At 49.3% G+C, this 18,210-nt stretch overlaps 1 protein-coding gene across 3 annotated transcripts in view; it reads right to left on the bottom strand.

Annotated features, from left to right (window-relative positions):
* Nucleotides 1-18,210, bottom strand: part of LOC122545653 (5-aminolevulinate synthase, erythroid-specific, mitochondrial-like) — an 81,039-nt gene that overhangs the window by 37,138 nt on the left and 25,691 nt on the right. For 2 of the 3 annotated variants that reach the window (XM_043684637.2, XM_087985280.1), the window contains 2 exons: nt 16,172-16,285; nt 6,194-6,416 (listed from right to left, as the gene is read on the bottom strand). In XM_043684637.2, coding sequence (XP_043540572.2) covers nt 6,194-6,416; nt 16,172-16,285 — 337 coding nt within the window. The remainder of the gene's footprint in view (nt 1-6,193; nt 6,417-16,171; nt 16,286-18,210) is intronic. The other variant, XM_043684641.2, reaches the window with a different exon arrangement.

Genomic DNA, 18,210 nt, shown 5'->3' with positions numbered 1-18,210 from the left:
TCACGCCTGCGAGTTCCATGCCAAGTCTCACAGCAAGCTGACTTGAAGCCAGTGCCGTGTCTTCACTGTCGCTGGGTCAAAATCCTGGAACTGCGTCTGGAGCAGCTCTTCGGGTATCCCTACCAATAGAGTTGTTCAAGAGGCAATCCATTGAGTATAGGAGCAAGGAGGTCCTTCTGCAGCTGTACAGGGCCCTGGTGAGACCGCACCTGGAGCACTGTGTGCAGTTCTGGTCTCCAAATTTGAGGAAGGACACTCTGGCTATTGAGGGAGTGCAGCGTCGGTCCACGAGGTCAACTCCCAGGATGGCGGGGCTATCATATGTTGAAAGATTGGAGCGACTGGGCTTGTGTACACTTGAGTTTAGAAGACTGAGAGGGGATCTGATTGAGACGTATAAGATTATTAAAGGATTGGACACTCTGGAGGCAGGAAACACGTTTCCGCTGTTGGGTGAGTGCCGAACCAGAGGACACAGTTTAAAAATAAGAGGTAGGCATGGTGGCTCAGTGGTTAGCACTGCTACCTCACAGCGCCAGAGACCCGGGTTCAATTCCCACCTCAGACTGGGTGGAGTTTGCACGTTCTCCCCGTGTCTGCGTGGGTTTCCTCCCACAGGCCAAAAATGTGCAGGTCAGGGTGAATCGACCGTGCTAAATTGCCCGTAGTGTTAGGCGAAGGGGTAAATGTAGGGGAATGGGTCGGCGGGTCGGTGTGGACTTGATGGGCCGAAGGGCCTGTTTCCACACGGTAAGTAATCTAATCTAATTAAGAACAGAGTGGAGGGGACACCTCTTCACCCAGAGAGCGGTGGGTGCGTGGAATGCTCTGCCCCAGAGGGCCAAGTCTCTGGATGCTTTCAAGAAAGAGATGGATAGAGCTCTTAAAGACAGTGGAATCCGGGGTTATGGGGATAGGGCAGGGACAGGACACTGATTGTGGATGACCAGCCGTGATCACAATGAATGGCAACCAATTAAGAGGAAACCAACATTAACATTTTATGAGAGGTGACTACTGATTGGTTGGCCAGTCGCCATGCAGAATGCATCAGTCAATAGTAACTGTCAGTTCCTGTTTTAAATTTTACCTGGCTTTGGGTGGCGGGGTCACTTTGAGCTGGGCCTGCGAGTATCACAAATAGGAATAAGATTTGGTCTTTCAGTCCTTTAAACCTACTTTGCCATCGAATGTAACCATGACTGAACTCCTACCACAAGCCTACGTTCTTACACGATCCTCATATCTCTTCATTTGCTTTGTAGTCAAAAGCTAACTGATCTTGTCCTGCATATACACAAGAAGGAGTTCAAAACTAGTGGGTTGAAGGTGAGAGCAGGAAAGATTTGAAAGGGACCTAAGAGGCAACTTCATCACACAGAGGGTGGTGCACATATGTAAGATTAGATTTTTAGATTACTTTACAGTGTGGAAACAGGCCCTTCGGCCCAACAAGTCCACGCCGACCCGCCGAAGCGCAACCCACCCATACCCCTACATCTACCCCTTACCTAACACTACCGGCAATTTAGCACGGCCAATTCACCCTGACCTGCACATCTTTGGACTGTGGGAGGAAACCGGAGCAAACCCACGCAGACACGGGGAGAACGTGCAAACTCCACACAGTCAGTCGCCTGAGGCGGGAATTGAACCCGGGTCTCTGGCGCTGTGAGGCAGCAGTGCTAGCCACTGTGCCACTGTGTAATGCACTGGTGGTGGAGGCTGGTACAAGTACACCATTTAAAAGGCATCTGGATGGGTATATGAACAGGAAGGGTTTAGAGGGATATGGGCCAACTGCTGGAAAATGGGACTAGATTAATGTAGAATATCTGGTCGGCATAGACGAGTTGAACCGAAGGATGCGTTTCCGCGCTGTTCAGCTCTATGACTGTAAGTGAGCCTCTGCAACACCCCAAGCTAAAGAGTACACATTCAGTGAAATTTCTCCTCACTCAGTCCAAACTTCCAGTCCCTGGGAGGGTAGGCCTAACATACGGTGAATGGCTGAGGATCCTGGGATTGTATTCATTAGAGTTTAGAAAGTTGAGGGGAGATCTAACAGAAACTTACAAGATCATGCATGGCTTAGAAAGGATGGACGCTGGGAATGTGTTTCCGTCAGGCGGGGGGAGACTAGGGCCCGTGGGCACAGCCTTAGAATTAGAGGGGGGGTCAATTTAGAACGGATATGAGGAGACATTTCTTCAGCCGGAGAGTGGGTGGGCCTGTGGGATTCATTGCCGCGGAACGCAGTGGAGGCCGGGACGTTAAACGTCTTCAAGGCAGAGACTGATAAATTCTCGATCTCGCAAGGAATTAAGGGCTACGGGGAGAGTGCGGGTAAGTGGCGTTGAAATGCCCATTGGCCATGATTGAATGGCGGGGTGGACTCGATGGGCCGAATGGCCTTACTTCCACTCCTATGTCTTATGGTCTTAAAATGACAAATCGCCCTTTCTAACATAGTGACACCCCATTCCCCCCTCCAGTGCTGGGAGACCCAGCCTTCAGGAATGCGGTCCCAAGCACAGATTCTGTCAATCTTTGTAAGGATTTTATATATTTCAATGTGATTTTTACTCATTCTTCAAAAGTATGTTGAATATAAAGCAATGAAATAGGCCATTTGACTCATTCAATCCACGTAAAGACTTGTGCTCCACAGGCTCCTCTATCAACATCTCTCATTTAATTCTGTTACTATTTAATTGTTTAATATTTTTCATTTAACTCTGAATCGATATAACCCTGAATTTCTTTCTTCCTGAGGTGTTTATCTAGCTTTTTTTTTAGTAGAGTTATAGAGTCATAGAGATGTACAGCATGGAAACAGACCCTTTGGTCCAACCCGTCCATGCTGACCAGATATCCCAACCCAATCTAGTCCCACCTGGCCCATATCCCTCCAAACCCTTCCTATTCATACACCCATCCAAATGCCTTTTAAATGTTGCAATTGTACCAGCCTCCACCACTTCCTCTGGGAGCTCATTCCATACACGCACCACCCTCTGTGTGAAAACATTGCCCCTTAGGTCTCTTTTATGTCTTTTCCCTCTCACCCTAAACCTATGCTCTCTAGTTCTGGGCTCCCTGACCCCAGGGAAAAGACTTTGTCTATTTACCCTATCCATGCCCCTCATAATTTTGTAAACCTCTATAAGGTCACCCCCTCAGCCTCCGACGCTCCAGGGAAAACAGCCCCAGCCTGTTCAGCCTCTCTCTTTAGCTCAAACCCTCCAACCCTGGCAACATCCTTGTCAATCTTTTCTGAACCCTTTCAAGTTTCACAACATCTTTCCGATAGGAAGGAGACCAGAATTGCACGCAATATTCCAACAGTGGCCTAACCAATGTCCTGTACAGCCGCAACATGACCTCCCAACTCCTGTACTCAATACTCTGACCAATAAAGGAAAGCATACCAAACGCCTCCTTCACTATCCTATCTAAGTCTCTCCTGTTCACTTAATTAATCTTCTGATAGCAAGCTTGGATTTCTCTGCATGAAGAATTCTCTTCTGATCTCTCCAACTTATTTGTCGGTGACTGTCTTATGTTGGTGGCCTCTAGTTTTGTTCTTTCAAACAGAAACATCTACTCTATCAGTACCCTTTAAAGTCCTCAAACAGGTCAGCACTCACTCAGCGTAAGCTAAATCCAAACCTTTCTCTGTGTGTTAATGAATTAACAGACAGAATGTGGGAATCAGTGCTGGAAAAGGGAGAGTTGGATTGTCTCGCATTCAGAACTTGTACTAAGAGGAAGGAGTCTGATTTAAGGGACACACTGCACTCTAAAAAATGCTGGAATCTGATGTCCTGGTCAGAAATGTGTATCTCCGATGAGGTAAAGTAGGATTGGAGTGGGGTTGTCAGACTGGAGGAGATTACAGAGGTACAGGAAGGACGGGGCCAAGCCGGAGGGATTTGCAAATGAAAAATTGAGATTGGTCAATCAAAGTGTTCTTATGTTAGTGTTAAATGAGATCAATAGGGCAACGTGCATAAATTATTTCATCTGGGGAAGGACATATAGATGAGGGGTCATGATTGTTGGAGTGGCACGGTGGCTCAGTGGTTAGCACTGCTGCCTCACAGCGCCAGAGACCTGGGTTCGATTCCAGCCTCGGGCGACTGTCTGTGTGGAGTTTGCACAGTCTCTCTGGGTCTGCGTGGGTTTCCTCCCACAATCCAGAGACCTGCAGGTCAGGTGAATTGGCCATGCTAAATTGCCCATAGGGTTAGGTGCATTAGTCAGCGATCAATGTAGGGGAATAGGTCTGGGGGGGGGGGTTACTCTTCAGAAGGCCAATGTGGACTTGCTGGGCCGAAGGGCCTGTTTCCACACTGTAGGGAATCTAATCTTCAAATTAAATCTTGGCTGTTGAGGAATGGAAGTGAAAAAGTATTCTACACAAAAATTTGTAGGAATCCAAAATTGTCTTCCCCAGATACTGAGTCAACTGGGAGCTTTCAACACTTCCGTCAGATTTTTTGTTGGTGAGGGCATCAATGAATTAGTTAGTTAGTTAGTTAGGTGGAGTTGAGATACAGATCTGTCAACATCTAATAGAATGGAGCAGAGACTTGAGATGTTGAATGGCTTTCGCCTTTTCTTGGGTCTTAGGGCAATTGCTGCCAAAACTATGATGATAAAAGTTGAGGCTCCACAGCACCACCCTGCGCATGGCAGAATTGTTTACAGATCCAGTTTCTGAGAGGAAGTTATTGTACTAAAATATTGTCACAAAATCTGATGAAAGAATTGTGGAAACAGGAAGGTTCTGGAATTTAGGTGTTTTGCAATACATCAGAACTCTTATATCCAACTGACCAGGTGGGGCTACCCAATATTACATTAGATTCCCAACAGTGTGGAAACAGGCCCTTCGGCCCAACCAACCCGCCGAAGAGTGACCCACTCAGACCTATTTCCCTCTGACTAATGCGCCTCACACCACGGGCAATTTAGCACGGCCAATTCACCCTAACCTGCACATCTTTGGACTGTGGGAGGAAAGCAGAGCACCCGGAGGAAAGCCACATAGGCACGGGGAGAATGTGCAAACTCCACACAGACAGTCACCCGAGGGTGGAATCGAACCTGGGACCCTGGTGCTGGGAGGCAGCAGTGCTAACCACTGAGCCACCGTGCCGCCCTATTGTGCAAAGGTTTCCCTATGTCCAGTCTTGTGCCTATGCATAGATGCAAATGAATGAGCATAAGAGGTACAGTTAGTAGGTTTGCAGATGACACCAAAATTGGAGGTGTAGTGGACAGCGAAGAGGGTTACCTCAGATTACAACAGGATCTGGACCAGATGGGCCAATGGGCTGAGAAGTGGCAGATGGAGTTTAATTCAGATAAATGCGAGGTGCTGCATTTTGGGAAAGCAAATCTTAGCAGGACTTATACACTTAATGGTAAGGTCCTAGGGAGTGTTGCTGAACAAAGAGACCTTGGAGTGCAGGTTCATAGCTCCTGGGGTCGCAGGTAGATAGGATAGTGAAGAAGGCGTTTGGTATGCTTTCCTTTATTGGTCAGAGTATTGAGTACAGGAGTTGGGAGGTCATGTTGCGGCTGTACAGGACATTGGTTAGGCCACTGTTGGAATATTGCGTGCAATTCTGGTCTCCTTCCTATCGGGAAAGATGTTGTGAAACTTGAAAGGGTTCAGAAAAGATTTACAAAGATGTTACCAGGGTTGGAGGATTCGAGCTATACGGAGAGGCTGAACAGGGTGGGGCTGTTTTCCCTGGAGCGTCGGAGGCTGAGGGGGTGACCTTATAGAGGTTTACAAAACCATGAGGGGCATGGATAGGATAAAGAGACAAAGTCTTTTCCCTGGGGTGGGGGAACTAGAGGGCATAGGATTAGGATGAGAGGGGAAAGATATAAAAGAGACCAAAGGGGCAACTTTTTCACACAGAGGGTGGTACGTGTATGGAATGAGTTGCCAGAGGATGTGGTGGAGGCTGGTACAACTGCAACATTTAAAAGGCATTTGGATGGGTATATGAATAGGAAGGGTTTGGAGGGATATGGGCCGGGTGCTGCTTAGGTGGGACTAGATTGGGTTGGGATATCTGGGTCGGCATGGACGGGTTGGACCGAAGGGTCTGTTTCCGTGCTGTACATCTCTATGACTGTATATGAGTCCATGTCAGCTGCTAGACCTGCTTACACGATGGCTTTCAGGACACGTGGGTGACTGCCCATTCCCAGATAGTCATTACTGCACCACACCGACACGTTCTTCTTGTCAGCCAGTGGTTCATAGTACTCTGCTAATGGATATTCCTCCGTCTTTCTATTCACAGTCTTGAACACGCGGTAGGTGTGGTCATTTTTCTTTTCTTCAATCTTCTGCTCAAAGAATTCATCATAGTTGAAAACGGGCAGATCTGCTAATAAGAAATAGGAAGTTTTAATGGTCAAACACACCAGGAGAAAATAGCCAACCAGCCCCATTAAAGCAAATTAATTGGCAATCGACTGAACCAACCAAATTAGCAAACTGTTAAGCAGCTCCGAGAACAGAATGAATTGAACGAGCAAGCAAACTATCCAGGCAACTGGTCAAAGTCTCCAAGCGATTGACCAAACACAGACACGTAACAGCAAATGGAATAACTTAGCAGCTCATTTAATGACCAAGCAAATGCCCGACCTGTGACACAACCTGGCCAGGAAATTAGCTATGCAGCCAAAGTAATCTCGCAACCAAAGTGGGTCATTGCCATTAAGTTGGGAATTGTTCGATCGAATAACCCGCCGTCTGACCAACTCAAGAGTCAAACCAGTGCCTCGAGCGACCTCGAGAGCCAGCCGGGTCCTCTGGAGAATAAAATGCAGCAGAAGACCGGTTGGGTGGAATGGCTCTTTGCTGCAGCTTCGATATGTGTCTGTCTTCAAAATTACCAGCCATCTACTCTAACAAAACCCATCAGCCAGACTAGCCGAAAATGAATGCTTGCTGTCCAGTTACAAGTGAGACGATGCGACAATTGAGGGGAGGGCAGAGCCATAGTGGTACAATCCAAAGATCCAGGAATTTGATTTCAATGATATCTGGAATTAGAAATCTAATGATGGCAGTGAGAAGAGTGTTGAGTGTCTAAAAACCCATCTGGATCACTAATCTCCTTTTGGGAAGGAAAACTCAATCCTTACTATCCCTACGGGTGGCTTTCGGAATGGCAGGCAGTGACCAGTGGGGTACCGCAAGGTTTGGTGTTGGGACTACAGCTGTTTACAATATACATCCATGATATAGGTGAAGGATGTTATGAGAATACAGGGTGACTTGGACAGCCTAGACTCTATTCCTGATGAAGGGCTTTTGCCCGAAACGTCGAATTTCCCCGCTCCGCGGATGCTGCCTGACCCTGCTGTGCTTTTCCAGCACCGCTCTAATCTCGACTCTGATCTCCAGCATCTTGATCTTACCTAGGCTAGGTGAGTGGACTAATGCATGGCAGATGCAGTTTAATGTGGATACATGTGTGGTTATCCACTTTGGTGGCAAGAACAGGAAGGCAGATTACTACCTAAATGGAGTCAAGTTACATAAAGGGGAAGTACACTGAGATCTAAGTCTTCTTGTACACCAGTCAATGAAAGCAAGCATGCAGGTACAGTGAAGAAAGCTAATAGCATGCTGGCCTTCATAACAGGAGGAATTGAGTATAGGAGCAAAGAGGTGCTTCTGCAGCTGTACAGGCCCCTGGTGAGACCACACCTGGAGTACTCTGTGCAGTTTTGGTCTCCAAATTTGAGGAAGGACATTCTGGCTATTGAAGGGGTGCAGCGTAGGTTCACGAGGTCAATTCCCGGAATGGCAGGACTATCATATGTTGAAAGATTGGAGCGACTGGGTTTGTATACACGCGTTTAGAAGGATGAGAGGGGATCTGTTTGTGACGTATAAGATTATTAAAGGATTGGACACTCTGGAGGCAGGAAGCATGTTTCCGCTGATGGGTGAGTGCCGAACCAGAGGACGCAGCTTAAAAATAGGGGGTAGGCCATTTAGGAGAGAGATGAGGAGAAACGTCTTCACCCAGAGAGTGGTGGGGGTATGGAATGCTCTGCCCCAGAGGGCAGTCTCTGGATACTTTCAAGAAAGAGATGGGTAGAGTTCTTCAGGATAGTGGAATCGAGGGTTATAGGGATAAGGCAGGGACAGGATACTGATTGTGGATGATCAGCCATGATCATAATGAATGGTGGTGCTGGCTGGAAGGGCTGAATGGCCTACTCCCGCACCTCTTGTCTATTGTCTACACATGACTCCAGACAGATAGCAATCTGGTTGACTCTAAAACTGCCTAGCAAACCATTCAGTTGTATCAAACGCTCAACAGCCTCAAAATGGGATGGATTGGGATCACCCACCTGTCATCAACCAAGGTCCTGGAAATGTCAGTGGTAAACCCACCCTTGTCGGCCCTGCAGGTGCCTTCTTACCACAACTTAGGGCTGGCGCTCAGACCGGAAAAGCCGTCACAGAGGCTAGCCAAGCAACAGCCTGATATAGTCGTACTCTCGTAGAATTACGCCTGACGCACAACGGCCTCTCATCAGCAGGACAAACCACGCCGAGGTTGTGGCACAGCGACATACAGTCAAGAGGGTGTTGCCCTGGGAGTCCTCAACATTGCCTCTGGTTCAGGTCAAACGTGGGAAAGGAAACCTCCTGCCGATTGCCACATACTGCCTTCCATCAGCTGATGGATCTGCTCCATGTTGGATACCACTTGAAGGAAGCACTAAGTGTGTCATGGGCTCCACAACAGGCACCAGTGGAAGGAGACATAAACAGTGCAATCAAATAGCAGTGACCTATTCGATGACAATCAGTTTTGATTCTGCCACTCAGCTCCTGACCTCATTCCAGTCTTCGTCCAGTTATGGATGTCGGTTTGCTCGCTGAGCTGGACGGTTCATTTCCCGACGTTTCGTCACCCCATTAGGTGACATCTTCAGTGGGCCTCAGGAGAAGCACTGCTGATAAGTCCTGCTTTCGACTGATATGTTTGGGTTTCTTTGGTTTGGTGATGGTCATTTTCTGTGGCGATGTCATTTCCTGTGGTGAAGTCACTTCCGGGTCCTTTTTCACAGGGGGTGGTAGATGGGGCCTGAGGCCCACATAAGATGTCACCTAGTAGGGTGACGAAACGTCTGGAAGTGAACCTTCCAGCTCAGCGAGCAAACCTACATCCAGAATCTCAACCTGACCTACAAATCTTCTCAAAACTTGCTTAGTCCAATTATTGCCAAAAGAGCTGATTTCCAGAGGTGAGGTGGGATTGACTGACCTTGACATTAGGGCCACATTTGACTGAGAATTATGTCAAGGAGCCACGCGAAACTAGTGTAAATTATAGGCTACCTTCAATTCACCTATTTATTAAGAAATCTCGCAGTCAAATACTGAAATATTTCTTCAACTTTTTTACATGTAACAAGCAACTAAGACCCCTCAAGTAAGCAAGTTAAGCCTCACAAGTCAACTTAGCCAATAGCTGGAAATGTGTTGCTGGAAAAGCGCAGCAGGTCAGGCAGCATCCAGGGAACAGGAGAATCGACGTTTCGGGCATAAGCCCTTCTTCAGGAATGCCCGAAACGTCGATTCTCCTGTTCCCTGGATGCTGCCTGACCTGCTGCGCTTTTCCAGCAACACATTTCCAGCTCTGATCTCCAGCATCTGCAGACCTCACTTTCTCCTCAACTTAGCCAATACCCAATTTAATGTAGGAATTTAGCTATGATTCCAACCAACAGTGTCTGTCCCTGGGTGTGTTCCGGACTTGATCCTTGCACAGTGTTGTTCTTCGAAGTTCCAGTGAAGAATCCTGGAATTGAATTTTTACATAACTTTCTCTCTTTCGAGTTTGTGGGTTTGACAATATTGATGAATCCTTCAGATTCTTTCATCGACAACATTGATGACACGATGGAAGTACTCAGGTCTGCAGCTTTCCTTCTTATCAGAAGCAGCTTCCCCATTCCTCATTGTATTTAGCATTTACTGTCCATTTAAAAAACACAGCCATCCTGCAATTCACCCTCAGCACCTTTCTTCTGAAGGCAATCTTAATTGCCTGTTTCTCACAAGGCAGCAATGTTCCTCCTCTCTCCCAGGAGGCAGCTTAGAGTCACAGAGATGTCCAGCACGAAAATAGACCCTTCGGTCCAACCCGTCTATGCCGACCCAGATATCCCAACCTAATTTAGTCCCATCTGCCAGCACCCGGCCCATATCCCTCCGAACCCTTCCTATTCATATACCCATCCAAATGCCTCTTAAATGTTGCAATTGTACCAGCCTCCACCACTTCCTCTGGCAGCTCATTCCATACACATTCCACCCTCTACATGAAAGAGTTGCCCCTTGGGTCTCTTTCATATCTTTCCCGTCTCACCCATATGTTGTAACTGAACCCACATCCACCACTTCCTCACTCAACACCCGAACCACTCTCTGTGCAAAAGCTTTGCCTGTCGCGTCTTTTTTTTAATTTCCCTCCTCTCACCTTAAAAACGTGCCCCCAATCTTGAAATTGCCCGACCTAGGGAAAGGGCAACTCCTGTTAACTTTATCTGCACCTCTCATTATTTTATCAACTTCCTTCAGGTCGTCCCTCAACCTCCTATGCTCCGGTGAACAAAGTCCCAGCCTATCCAGCCTTTCTTTATAACTCAAACTTTCCACACCCGGCAACATCCTGGTAAATCTCTTCTGTACCCTCTCCAGCTTAGGAATATCCTTCCGGTAACAGGGAGACCGGAACTGGACACAGAGCTCCAGACGAGGCACCACTAATGTCCTATAACACTTCAACATGACTTCCCAACTCCGATACCCAAAGGACTGAGCTATGGAGGCAAACATGTCGAATGCCTTTTTAACCACCCTGTCTATTTGTGACGCAAACTTCAAGGAATTATGTACCTGCATTCCTAGGTCCTTTGTTCTACAACGCTATCCAAGGCCCGAACATTAATTGTACAAGCCTTACAGTCAAACCATCTTCAATTGTTTCATTAATTACCTTTTCTTCCTCATAAGGTCAGAAATAGAGCTGGTAGCTGATTTAGGGTGGCATGGTGGCTCAGTGGTTAGCACTGCTGCCTCACGGCGCCAGGGACCCGGGTTCGATTCCAGCCTCGGGTGACGATCGGTGTGGAGTTTGCATATTCTCCCCGTGTCTGCGTGGGTTTCCTCCGGGTGCTCCGTTTTCCTCCCACAGTCCAAAGATGTGCAGGTTAGGGTGGATTGGCCGTGCTAAATTGTCCTGTAGTGCCCAGGGATGTACAGGTTAGGGTGGATTGGCCGTGCTAAATTGTCCCCGTAGTGCCCAGGGATGTGCAGGTTAGGGTGGATTGGCCGTGCTAAATTGTCCCTGTAGTGCCCTGGGATGTGCAGGTTAGGGTGGATTGGCCGTGCTAAATTGTCCCGTAGTGCCCAGAGATGTGCAGATTAGGGTGGATTGGCCGTGCTAAATTGTCCCCGTAGTGCCCAGGGATGTGCAGGTTAGGGTGGGTTGGCCGTGCTAAATTGTCCCCGTAGTGCCCAGGGATGTGCAGGTTAGGGTGGATTGGCCGTGCTAAATTGTCCCCATAGTGCCCAGGGATGTGCGGGTTAGGGTGGATTGGCCGTGCTAAATTGTCCCGTAGTGCCCAGGGATGTGCGGGTTAGGGTGGATTGGCCGTGCTAAATTATCCCCATAGTGCCCAGAGATGTGAAGGTTAGGGTGGATTGGCCATGCTAAATTGTCCCCATAGTGCTCAGAGATGTGAAGGTTAGGGTGGATTGGCCGTGCTAAATTGTCCCCATAGTGCCCAGAGATGTGAAGGTTAGGGTGGATTGGCCGTGCTAAATTGTCCCCATAGTGCTCAGAGATGTGAAGGTTAGGGTGGATTGGCCGTGCTAAATTGTCCACGTAGTGTCCAGGGATGTGCAGGTTAGGGTGGATTGGCCGTGCTAAATTGTCCCGTAGTGCCCAGGGATGTGCGGGTTAGGGTGGATTGGCCGTGCTAAATTGTCCCCATAGTGCTCAGAGATGTGCAGGTTAGGGTGGATTGGCCGTGCTAAATTGTCCCGTAGTGCCCAGGGATGTGCAGGTTAGGGTGGATTGGCCGTGCTAAATTGTCCCCATAGTGCTCAGAGATGTGAAGGTTAGGGTGGATTGGCCGTGCTAAATTGTCCCGTAGTGCCCAGGGATGTGCAGGTTAGGGTGGATTGGCCGTGCTAAATTGTCCCCGTAGTGCCCAGGGATGTGCAGGTTAGGGTGGATTGGCCGTGCTAAATTGTCCCTGTAGTGCCCAGGGATGTGCAGGTTAGGGTGGATTGGCCGTGCTAAATTGTCCTGCAGTGCCCAGGGACGTGCAGGTTAGGGTGGGTTGGTCAGGGGTCACTGGAGAGTAATGTGGTTTGGGCAGGATACTCTCCTCGGGAGGGTCGGTGTGGACTTTTGTTTTTCGATTCGATTCCCTACAATGTGGAAACAGGCCCTTCGGCCCAACAAGTCCACACCAAGAAACCCAGCCCCCCCAGTGTTTACCCCTGACTAATCCACCTAACACTATGGGACAATTTAGCACGGCCAATCCACCCTAACCTGCACATACCTGGGCACTACGGGGACAATTTAGCACGGCCAATCCACCCGAACCTGCACATCCCTGGCCACTACGGGGACAATTTATCACAGCCAATCCACCCTAACCTGCACATCCCTGGGCACTATGGGACAATTTAGCACGGCCAATCCACCCTAACCTGCACATCCCTGGGCACTACGGGACAATTTAGCACGGCCAATCCACCCTAACCTGCACATCCCTGGGCACTATGGGACAATTTAGCACGGCCAACCCACCCTAACCTGCACATCCCTGGGCACTATGGGACAATTTAGCACGGCCAACCCACCCTAACCTGCACATCCCTGGGCACTACGGGACAATTTAGCACGGCCAACCCACCCTAACCTGCACATCCCTGGGCACTATGGGACAATTTAGCACGGCCAGTCCACCCTAACCTGCACATCCCTGGGCACTATGGGACAATTTAGCACGGCCAACCCACCCTAACCTGCACATCCCTGGGCACTATGGGACAATTTAGCACGGCCAATCCACCCCAACCTGCACATCCCTGGGCACTACGGGGACAATTTATCACAGCCAATCCACCCTAACCTGCACATCCCTGGGCACTATGGGACAATTTAGCACGGCCAACCCACCCTAACCTGCACATCCCTGGGCACTATGGGACAATTTAGCATGGCCAACCCACCCTAACCTGCACATCCCTGGGCACTATGGGACAATTTAGCACGGCCAATCCACCCCAACCTGCACATCCCTGGGCACTACGGGGACAATTTAGCACGGCCAATCCACCCTAACCTGCACATCCCTGGGCACTACGGGGACAATTTAGCACGGCCAATCCACCCTAACCTGCACATCCCTGGGCACTACAGGGACAATTTAGCACGGCCAATCCACCCTAACCTGCACATCCCTGGGCACTACGGGACAATTTAGCACGGCCAATCCACCCTAACCTGCACATCCCTGGGCACTACGGGGACAATTTAGCACGGCCAATCCACCCTAACCTGCACATCCCTGGGCACTACAGGGACAATTTAGCACGGCCAATCCACCCTACCCTGCATGTCCCTGGGCACTACGGGGACAATTTATCACAGCCAATCCACCCTAACCTGCACATCCCTGGGCACTATGGGACAATTTAGCATGGCCAATCCACCCTAACCTGCATATCCCTGGGCACTACGGGGACAATTTAGCACGGCCAATCCACCCTAACCTGCACATCCTTGGGCACTACGGGGACAATTTAGCACGGCCAATCCACCCTCACCTGCACATCCCTGGGCACTACAGGGACAATTTAGCACGGCCAATCCACCCTAACCTGCACATCCCTGGGCACTATGGGGACAATTTAGCACGGCCAATCCACCCTAACCTGCACATCCCTGGGCACTATGGGGACAATTTAGCACGGCCAATCCACCCTCACCTGCACATCCCTGGGCACTACGGGGACAATTTAGCACGGCCAATCCACCCTCACCTGCACATCCCTGGGCACTACGGGGACAATTTAGCACGGCCAATCCACCCTAACCTGCACATTCCTGGGCACTACGGGGACAATTTAGCACGGCCAATTCACCTGACCTGCACATCTTTGGACTGTGGGAGGAAACCGGAGCACCCGGAGGAAACCCACGCAGACACCGGGAGAATATCCAAACTCCACACAGACAGTCGCCTGAGGCGGGAATTGAACCCGGGTCCCTGGCGCTGTGAGGCACCACTGAGCCACCGTGTCGCCCCGTGGACTTGTTGGGCCGAAGGACCTGTTTCCACACTGTAGGGATTCTATGATTTATGATGTTCAGTGCCATTCATAACTCCCTGGATTTTGAAGCAGTGCACATCCAAATGCAGCTAGACCTGGACAGCATCCAGGTCTTTGTTGATGAGTGGCGAGTTACATTTTGCACTAGGTTAGATTAGATTCCCTACAGTGTGGAAACAGGCCCTACGGCCCAACCAGTCCACACCGACCTTTCCGAAGAGTAACCCACCCAGACCCATTTTCCTTTTGACTTATGCACCTAGCGCCATGGGCAATTTAGCACGGCCAATCCACCCTAACCTGCACATCTTTGTGACTGTGGGAGGAAACCCACACAGACACGGGGAGAATGTGCAAACTCCACACAGACAGTCACCCGAGGCTGGAATCAAACCTGGTCCTGTGAGGCAGCAGTGCTAACCCCTGAGCCATCGTGCCACCCCACTAAGACAAGTGCCAGGCAATGCCAGGCAACAAGAGAGACACTGACCTTTGACCCTTGACTTTCAATAGCATTTCCATCCCAGAATTCCCACCTGCTAAGGGTTACCATTGACCAGAAATTGATCAGGACTTACTATATAAATATTTTGTGGACAACAGCAGGTCAAAAGGCTAGGGATCCTGCAGCAAATAACTTGCCTCCTGACCCCTCTGAGCCTCTCAACCAGCTACAAGGCGCAAACCAGCAGCATGAAGGGGAATACTTGCCAACTGAACACAAATCCAACAACACTCAAGAAGCTTGGCACCATCCAGGCGGAAGCAAACCGCTCGATTGGCACCACAACCACACTAATTCACTCCACCACCAACACTCAGTAGCAGCAGAGTGCACCATTTACGGGACGCACTGAAGAACAGGGTCCTGAGACAGCACTTTCAAAACCTTTGACCACAGTCACTGAAGAAAGATTAGATTAGAGATTAGATTAGATTACATTACAGTGTGGAAACAGGCCCTTCGGCCCAACAAGTCCACACCGACCCGCCGAAGCGCAACCCACCCATACCCCCACATTTACCCCTTACCTAACACTACAGGCAATTTAGCACGGCCAATTCACCTGACCCTGCACATCTTTGGACTGTGGGAGGAAACCGGAGCACCCGGAGGAAACCCACGCAGACACGGGGAGAATGTGCAAACTCCACACAGTCAGTCGCCTGAGGCGGGAATTGAACCCGGGTCTCTGGCGCTGTGAGGCAGCAGTGCTAACCACTGTGCCACCGTGCCGCCCACGATGAGAATGGAAGATATGTGGAGCTCCTCTCCTTGCAAGTACCGCTCCAAGCCATTCGTTATCCGGACTTGGATAGCAGAGAGTCATAGAGATGTAGAGCACGGAAACAGACCCTTCGGTCCAACCCGTCCGTGCCGACCCAGATATCCCAACCCAACCTAGCCCTACCTGCCAGCACCCGGCCCATATCCCTCCAAACCCTTCCTGTTCTTTTAAGTGTCTTTTGAGTGTTACAGTTGTACCAGCTTCCACCACTTCCTCTGGCAGCTCACCGACGCTGGTCCGAATGGAATTTTAGCGGTCCCTACAGCAAATGGGCTGCAGTGGTTCAAGAGATAGTGCTCTCCCAGCCGGGCAATGAGAAAGGCACACCCAGGCAGCAACACCTACGTCCCGTGAATGAATTTTTAAAAACGAGCAAGAGAAAAAAATCAAAATAGCAAACCTGGAATATATATTTCAGGGTGACTTTACGAATAAAGTCAACACGCTCCATACATACCCTCGGTTATGTTGTCACGGATGAGATGGGTAACAGCCAACTTAGAAACTGAATCTTGAAGCCTCTTAATTGGGTCAGATATCCAGCCAATGATCCCTGAGCTCTTGGAAGGCTCTGAAAGATAATTAGATTGTAAAGTACGCTTTTGTCTGAACCAGACTATTGGTTTCAATTGTTCCATTTCTTCAGGTATTTGTATGGATATTTCCATCTACTATGGGTCAGTTAATACCCTTTTGAGGTGGATGGCAGAAGGTCAGGCATGCCCTTTCTGAGTGGGAGAGGAGGGCTGAAGGGCTGTCTTTTATTTGTTTTCTGCTATCTTTCAAGGAAGACTTTAAACTCGGTCTATGTCTGTCCTACCAGATGTTAGAACAAGATGGAATTTCTGCATGGAATTCCTGGCTAGTATCTATCTCTACAATAGGCGTCTCTATTCCTAAGGACCACAGCGTAGGGTTATAGAGATGTACCGCACGGAAACAGACCCTTCGGTCCAACCCGTCCGTGCCGACCCAGATATCCCAACCCAATCTGGTCCCACCTGCCAGCACCCGGCCCATATCCTTCCAAACCCTTCCTATTCATATACCCAACCAAGTGTCTCTTAAATGTTGAAATTGTACCAGTCTCCACCACTTCCTCGGGGAGCTCATTCCAAACCCGCACCACCCTCTTTTTGAAAAAGCTGCCCCTCAGGTCTCTTTTATATCTTTCCCTTCTCATCCTAAACCCATGCCCTCTAGTTCTGGACTCCCCCACCCCAGGGGGAAAAGACCTTGTCTATTTACCCTATCCATGTCCCCCCTCATGATTTTATAAACCTCTAGTTCTGGACTCCCCCCACCCCAGGGGGAAAAGACCTTGTCTATTTACCCTATCCATGCCCCCCCCCTCATGATTTTATAAACCTCTAGTTCTGGGCTCCCCCACCCCAGGGGGAAAAGACCTTGTCTATTTACCCTATCCATGCCCCGCCCTCATGATTTTATAAACCTCTAGTTCTGGACTCCCCCACCCCAGGGGGGAAAAGACCTTGTCTATTTATCCTATCCATGCCCCCCCCTCATGATTTTATAAACCTCTATAAGGTCACCCCTCAGCCTCCGATGCTCCAGGGAAAACAGCCCCAGCCTGTTTAGCCTCTCCCTGTAGCTCAGACCCTCCAACCCTGGCAACATCCTTGTAAATCTTTTCTGAACCCTTCCAAGTTTCACAACATCTTTCCGATAGGAAGGAGACCAGAATTGCACGCAATATTCCAAGAAAGTGGCACAGAATCAGCATTCCCAGGACAGTCAAGGATGGGCGTGGTCAATGATGCCCACATCCCATCAACAAATAAAAATATTTATTTTGGGGCTATTTTTCAAACAGCTTTGCAGGCTGAGGGGTGACATTTTAGAGGTTTATAAAACCATGAGAGGACATGGATAGGGTAAATAGACAAGGTCTTTTCCCCCTGGGGTGGGGGAGTCCAGAACTAGAGGTTTATAAACTCATGAGGGGGGGACATGGATTGGGTAAATAGACAAGGTCTTTTCCCCCTGGGGTGGGGGAGCCCAGAACTAGAGGTTTATAAAATCATGAGGGGGACATGGATAGGATAAATAGACAAGGTCTTTTCCCCCTGGGGTGGGGGAGCCCAGAACTAGAGGTTTATAAAATCATGAGGGGGACATGGATAGGGTAAATAGACAAGGTCTTTTCCCCCTGGGGTGGGGGAGCCCAGAACTAGAGGTTTATAAAATCATGAGGGGGGCATGGATAGGGTAAATAGACAAGGTCTTTTCCCCCTGGGGTGGGGGAGCCCAGAACTAGAGGTTTATAAAATCATGAGGGGGGCATGGATAGGGTAAATAGACAAGGTCTTTTCCCCCTGGGGTGGGGGAGTCCAGAACTAGAGGTTTATAAAACCATGAGAGGGCATGGATAGAGTAAATAGACAAGGTCTTTTCCCCCTGGGGTGGGGGAGTCCAGAACTAGAGGTTTATAAAATCATGAGGGGGGCATGGATTGGGTAAATAGACAAGGTCTTT

The sequence above is a fragment of the Chiloscyllium plagiosum genome, unplaced genomic scaffold (assembly GCF_037043375.1).
Source record: "Chiloscyllium plagiosum isolate Xiang-an unplaced genomic scaffold, Cpla_swu_hap1 HiC_scaffold_51, whole genome shotgun sequence".
Taxonomy (NCBI): Eukaryota; Metazoa; Chordata; class Chondrichthyes; order Orectolobiformes; family Hemiscylliidae; genus Chiloscyllium; species Chiloscyllium plagiosum.
The sequence above is the reverse complement of the archived record's forward strand: the minus strand, read 5'-3'. Positions and strand labels throughout refer to the sequence as shown.